Here is a 7,178-nt window from a genome sequence, read left to right on the forward strand (position 1 = left end):
GCTTCCTGACCTGCATATAGGTTTCTCAAGAGGCAGGTCAGGTGGTCTGGTATTTCCATCTCTTTCAGAATTTTCCACAGTTTATTGTGATCCATGAAACATTATATGGTAATGTTTTTTGTAGGGAAGGGTGTTTGTGTTTTTATCAAATTTAGGAAAAGTTATGCCATTATTTCATCAAAAGTTTTTATTCTGCCTCATTGTTTCTCTTTTACTTCTGGGTCTCTAAAGTATATGTATATTAACTTGGTGTTTTCCCACAAGTTTCTGGGGGGTGCATTCTTTTTTTTTCTTAGTTCTTCAGATAGATAATTCTTATTGCTCTGTCTTTGAGTTCACTGATCTTTTCTTTTGACATCACCTATTTTACCCATCTTTTATTAGGCCCATTTAGATAATTTTAGATATTGTCATTTTTGACTGTAGAATTTACTTTTTTATAGTTTTCATTTATTTACTGAGATTTCCCCTTGTGTGAATTCCATAAGCCTTTTAACATATAATAATTGTCTTAAAGTCCTAGTTTGCTAATCACAACATATTGGTCATCTCAAGGTCTGTTTCTGTTGACTTCATATTCTCTTGACTCTGGATTACATTTTCTTCTTCTTATGTGTTGTAATTTCTTATTGTATTCTGGATATTGTAGATGATACAGTATTGGGATTTTTAATTTGTTTATCTTCCTCTGAAGAATATTAATTTTATCAAGTAGTTAAGTTACTTATGGAGGCTGGGTTTTGCACTTTATTAAGGTAGGTTTGTTTTGGTTTTGGCATTTGGTCTCAGAGTGAGTCTTTAGTCCTGGGACATAGTCTTTATTCCTAAAATGTAGTCAGTGGAAAGCCTGAGGTATTTTTCAAGCCCTTCTAAACTTGGTGGGGTTGAAATTCTAAATTCTGTCTGCCCTGTGGTGAGTATCACTGAATCCTCTTTTCAGCTTTTTAGCCTTCTAGCTGCTGCTTTATTCCAGATTTATTGACACCTCCCCAACACATTTGCAGTTCTGAGGTCTTAAAGAATTGAGAGGAACTTATATACAGGTTTGGGGGGTCCCCCTCCCTCTGGTTTTCTCCTTTCTAGGATATCCCTTTCAATATATAGCCATTCTGGCAGCCCTGGACTTCAATATCTTATACCATAAGTTGCCTTATGCTGCAGATTGGTGACTGCCCTCAAGTGGAAAAGCTGTTGAAACCAATGTGACCCACTGTGGTTCCCTTCTATTGAGAATCCCCTCCATTTCCTGCCTGCTTTTCACCATTCACCAGTGCCTTCAGATGGTTGCTTTTTCATATTTTTTTTGACACTTTATGATTGTTACCTGAAGGAAAGTAAGTCTAATATAAGCTTCTCCCCTGTTGTTGGACTAAAATCTGTTGCTGGACTATGGACCAATACTGGGATTGATCTAAGCTAAATATCTATTAGCACTAAAATCTAGCATTCTTACTGGATTAATGGCCAAGTAAAATAGTAATTTCAGTTTTTAACCTATTCTTTCTCTAAGTTTGGCTGAACAGAATACTGAAATATCATATGACATGTAGTTGATGCTATTTTCTATGTTATTATCTACACAGAAAAAGCTGCATTCGTAGTTTAAGAGCCACAAAAGCACTTTTAACCACTCTGACTAGGTGCTTCAGGAACAGGTTGGAAAGATTCCGTGGGATCTAAAAGAGGAAGTGACTGTGACAATGTGTTGCTGGGAATTAATTCCCTGGTAATCCAGTGGTTAGGATTCCATGCTTCCACTACAGGGGTAATGGGTTCAGTCCTTGGTTGGAAAACTAAGATCCCTCATGCCATGTAGTAATGTTCCTGGTACTTTGTTTTCCCAGTTAATGGAAATCTTTTTATTTCTTTTTTTTGGCCATGCTGTGCAGCTTGCTGGGATCTTAGTTCAATTCCCTGACCAGGGCTGGAACCCAGACTCACGGCAGTGAAAGGGCTGAGTCCTAACCACTGGATCACCAGGGAATTCCCTGTGGAAATCTAATTTTATTTTTAATTTTAAAATATTTTTATTTAAAATTATTGTATTTATTTATTTATTTATTTATTTTTTGGTTGGCATAAATTTCCTTTAATAATTTCTACATTTCCAGTAGGATTTAATTTTGAGGTTTAACATATCAAGCCAGTATTATGTTTTGCAATTTTAGTAATTCTGGATTCCAGGTCATTTAAGATGGAAATGCAAAATTTACTTAAGTAATTTAATTTTCTTCTTCTGTAACATCTAAGTCTTCATCCTCTTCATCATCATCTTCTGTTTGGTGATCCTTTCTTAGTCGACAGGTCAATTACCTGTCCTGTTCCAGATACACACTTAGCAGACAATGATCTTTGAAGAGGTGACTTCGAATTTGCTCTTACAATATCTAAACGGGATGAATAATCTTGTGGATACAGAGAATGTCGGAAAACCTCTAAATCTTCTTCTTCATCAATCTTTTGTATATTTTGGTAGGCAGCAGTGTAGACCTCTAAAGCTTTGCCGTGAAATAACATTTCAATAGTGATGAATTCTGAAAATATAGTCTTTATATCCTTTATTTTCTGCTTTTCAAAATTGTCAATAGTTTGCTCCAGATGACGAGTTGTTCGGGTAGCATCCATTGTAGCTCTTTGTAATTCAGTTTCTGCCTGTGAAATAACATGTCGATCAGATGGGTTTCTCTGACGTGTTCTTTCTAACTGAGTTAACTGTTTAGCTTCTCGATTCCTTGCTGTTAATGTTGCTTTGAGATCATCTCGCTTCATTTTTACAATGGTTCCATAAGCTTTCAAAGGTTCAACTACTTTGGCTTCAAGTCTTTCAACCTATTGAGAATTATTATAAAATATAACTCGGCTTGTCGATAATCTTGAAGTTTGGCAAACTCGTCAGCAAAGTTTTTCAGGCCCTGCTTTAAGTGCGGAGTCTCGGTAGAGGCATATACGTTGATTTCGTTCACCAGGAGGTCCGCTTTGTCTCGCAGTCGGGCAGTTTTCCACACGTAAGCAACAAAGATCTGGCACAGCTCTCCGAAATGTTTATCCACATTGGTGACAGCATCTTGCAGTTGTCTGGTCTGAGCGTCCCGGTTTTCCAAGCTGTGCCTCAACATGCTGCCTCGCTCACGGCCGGAGACCCTGGGCTGAGACCCAACGACAGGGTCTTGGCGCCCGGACATGCGCCGGGGCGCGAGAGCCCGCCCCGTGCGCCCAAATTATTTTATTTTTAATTTTTTGTTTAATTTTAAGCATTTAATGGAAATCTAATTTTTTAAAACCTTTTATTTTGTATTGGGGAATGGCTAATTAACAAACAATGTTGTGAAAGTTTCAGGTGAACAGCGAAGGGACTCAGCCATACCTGTACATGCATCCATTCTCCCCCAGATTCCCTCCCATCCAGGCCGCCACATAACACTGAGCAGAATTCCCTGTGTTACATAGTAGGTCCTTTTTGGTTAATGGAAATCTAATTTGTAGTGCAACAGATAAACAGGATAAAATAGTGTATCTACCACGGATCCAAACTCAGGAATAAATAGACATATGAGATATAAATGAATTCATGAGTGTAACTTCCCAGGCAGCTGCTTAGGGATATTAGAATCTAGGCACAGTCACATCTCTTCTGTTTAATGAAATCTGACATAGCGAATCCACTTTCTCAGTGTCCTCTATCCTGTTTTGCTATCGGCTTGCTTCATAACTTTAGATAAGTCCCTTCTTTCTGAGTGTCAACTTCCTCAAAAAAGAGGAGTCCACGGGAATTCCATGGCAGTACAGTAGTTAGGACTCTGCTCTCACTGTTGAGGTCCTGGGTTCACTCCCTCATAGGGGAACTAAAATCCCACAGTCTGGGAGGTGCAGTCAAAACAAAAAAGGAAAAAAAGAGGAGTTCAGAATAGACAATATGTAAGGTCTTTTCCAGCTTTCAGCTTCTACAAGTCTATGGTCAGAAGGGAGGATTTCCTTTTGAATTTGAAGACAGTCCCTTGCATTAAATGGATTTTAACCTATTTAAATCATAGTTTTAATTCTTCTGTGTATTTTTTAAGGTTGCAATTGTGGCTCAGGACTTGGCAGCATTCCACACTGCATCATCAGAAATGGGGCACCAACAACATAGCCATCACTTAGTAACCACAGAAACCAGACCTTTGACCTTAGTGGCAACATCCAACGGCACCCAGATTGCGGTTCAGGTGAGTACAATGGCAGCTGTCCTCTGTCGACAGCAGTGCTGTTCAGCCCTCAGCCTTGTCACTGTGCTCTGATGCATGGCATTCACAGAAGCAGGCCACAGAATAATACGCAGTGCTTAGCTCCTTTAAGGAAATTGCCATGTTTGAAATAAACTCAAAGAGACTAAAACTTTGTTTGCTACTATCTTTGCGTGTTATAAGGGAATTTATAACAAGAAGTATAAAGCTCCTGGTATATACATCCCTGTGTGTACCTGACCAGCCATCTTTACTGTCAGAATAAAAGTTTTAATTAGGCAGGATTCCATAAAGCATTTAAGAATTATTCCTTGGAAATGAACCACCTGTAAACATAGACTCCCAAGTTAGTCCTCAAAAATGTCCCTGCACAACAGCTGTATGTTATGATGGGGAATGTCAGAAGACTATGAAGAATACAGTCTCTGGGAAGTCACTGCATTCAGAGAATCTAGAATATGAGGTGTAGATTACCTTTCCTTGGGAAGTTCGTTTTGTTTTAACATATTTACTTGGAAAGGGTTAGAATGCACTCAGGAAAATGCCAACTGTTGGTTTTAATTTAGTTTATGGGCATGAAGCTAAAGGCTCATGAAGCTCTCTATCTCCAACAGAAAAGATAAGCATCTTTTTGTTCCTTGCATGTGTGAAGATTTATCAAAATCCTGTATAAAGAAACTGCATTATTCTCCCCAGCAGGAATTTTTGTGTTTTGTGGATGAGCATTAGTACTTTAACAAGCCCAGGTGTTAGAATTATAGAGAGAAATTTTACTTCTGGGATATTATATTTCTTTGGCATTATCTTGACTGTGGCTTTGTGTATGTTCCTGTTTCAGCTTGGAGAACAGCCATCTCTGGAAGAAGCCATCAGAATAGCATCCAGGATCCAGCAAGGAGAAACGCCAGGGTTGGATGATTAATCCTCAGAACAATGGAGCAATAAAGCCAGAGAAGCCTTTCATCTTCAGGCAGCAGAGATCCATGAAGCCCGGGCCCAGGAAAATTAGAAATTTTCCATTCCCGAAACACTGTACACATTTTTATGCAAGAGTGGAGAACATTTTATTCTTGACACTTTTGTGTATATAACCCTTGGAATAGATTTCCTGAACTGATGTATTGTGTACAAGGAAGTATGAAATTAGGGCAATACAGTAATTTTTTATGTTACTCTTTTATCAGATTGCAAACTCCTAGAGTCTACGTGCAAGACCAGTGAAGTCTTACGGAGTCTTATGATGGATTTTTAACTTACTATGAAAAAAGTAAATAAATAAAGGCTGTATTGAAAATGTCAAAGGTTCTATACGTCAAACAATCATAATTCCAAAAGCCATCATGGATAATAAAGGATGTAAAGCCTTCAGATATTTCCCTCAGCTAGTAGAGTGTCTGCAGTTTTTGTTCTACTGTATACTTGTCCATTTTTATTTGTATTAAATATCTCACGGTTTGAAGACTATTCATTACAGTTTTCCACCCCTGTTAAATTCCAGCTCTGCAAGCTGAAGTGCTAATTATATTAGCGTTACATTGGATTATGTATAAAATTACAAAGTTTGGTTATTTAAAATTAAAAAGTTAAATCCAGTACTTCGGTTTTGTTAAAGATGATTTCCTGAGTGTTCAGTTTTTTTGTCACTGTTTCTTAAAAATAACGAACTATCAAAGCTTGACCACAGGCTGGAGCCTGGGATAATAGTGCTGTAATTGGGAATGGCTTTACTCTGAAAATTAGGTTAGTGGGTTGGTGTAAATTATTTATTTTTGCTTATGTACCTTTGTTTTAAAGCTTATTTACCCTAAAGTTTATTATTAATTTTGAATACAGCAATTTTTAAAATGTTACCTTTATATTTGTTTCATTAAATTGGTATGGGGTGGGGGGAAGAGTTGTAGAAAACACCACTAATGTAATTGGTTAAAATACAATATATATATATTGAGAGTATATTATGTATCAAGCACAGTAAGTACTTTTCCATACATATTTATCTGCTCATAACAGGAGTTTGTGAGATATATGAGATTTAATACCTCTGTACATGAGAAAGCTGAAGGTTCAAAGAAGTTGTGTCTGCCCAGAACTTGGTGAGGCAAGGCAAGGACTTGAGAAGCCAGACTGACTCCCATGTCCAGGGTGTTTTTTTTCACCACACCACAACTGCCTCCAGATTATGTATATGAGCTTTGGTGATTTCTTTTTTTTAAATTTCTGGTGGCATGCCGAATCTCAGTTCCCTAAACAGGGATTGAACCCATGCCCGCTGCAGTAGAAGGGCAGAGTCTTAACCACTGGACCTTCAGGGAAGTCCCAAGCTTTGGTGGGGATTTATGATTGCCCAGTGACCTGATAAGCATCTGAAAAACCATCTCTAATGTTAGAAATTCAGTGTAGGGGCCACCAAGTTCCAAAAAAGGTGGGGGGAGAGTGTGTGAGGGTTGTCCTATAAGAATCACTTCTTTGCTGTTTTCACCATGCTTTGTTTGCCAGAGAGCTGAAACAGGGCTGTTTTTCATTTCAAGCTTTACAGTAAAAAGGAAAAAATGTTGTGCTGTTTTATTTAATATAAATGTTATCTTTGATCAGGTTCTTTGAAGTCTTTGCTAAGAAGGGTCATGACTTAGTCATTTGAAATGGGAAACCCGGCAGGGTTGGGCAGGGCGGATTGGCTGCTTCCCTTCAAAGCTCTTCAAAGATATATAACATTAGAAAAGTCTTAGTCACCCACAGTCTCAGTCTGCATTCTTGACAGAGACATTTAAATACACACAACTCCCAGCTGAGGCTCAGAAAGGGGTCAGCATGCGGCAGGGGCTGAGGTAGGGGTGGGATAGAGGAAGAACAGGATCTTGAACTGTGCTCCCGCCTTCCACTCTTCCTCTGGGGACTGGCTGCCAACCCAGAGCTGCTCTGCTGAACCCAGCTGGCTCTGCTGTGAACCAATACCCA

General features: G+C 38.5%; 1 protein-coding gene and 1 pseudogene across 3 annotated transcripts in view; one reads left to right on the forward strand and one right to left on the reverse strand.

Annotated features, from left to right (window-relative positions):
* ZNF143 (zinc finger protein 143) overlaps positions 1–6,769 on the forward strand; it is a 68,094-nt gene extending 61,325 nt beyond the window's left edge. Inside the window, exons 15-16 of one of the 2 annotated variants that reach the window (XM_010829316.1) lie at positions 4,059–4,205; positions 5,062–6,769. In XM_010829316.1, the coding sequence (XP_010827618.1) occupies positions 4,059–4,205; positions 5,062–5,145 (231 nt within the window). In that variant the 3' untranslated portion in view covers positions 5,146–6,769. The remainder of the gene's footprint in view (positions 1–4,058; positions 4,206–5,061) is intronic. The other variant, XM_010829317.1, reaches the window with a different exon arrangement.
* On the reverse strand, positions 2,062–3,208 carry LOC104980558 (annotated as a pseudogene). The gene has a single exon (XR_824280.1). The product of XR_824280.1 is annotated as a protein FAM92A1 pseudogene (transcript).
* Positions 6,770–7,178: the final 409 nt, after the last annotated feature.

The sequence above is a fragment of the Bison bison genome, unplaced genomic scaffold (genome assembly GCF_000754665.1).
Source record: "Bison bison bison isolate TAMUID 2011002044 unplaced genomic scaffold, Bison_UMD1.0 scf7180017864503, whole genome shotgun sequence".
Lineage (NCBI taxonomy): Eukaryota > Metazoa > Chordata > Mammalia > Artiodactyla > Bovidae > Bison > Bison bison.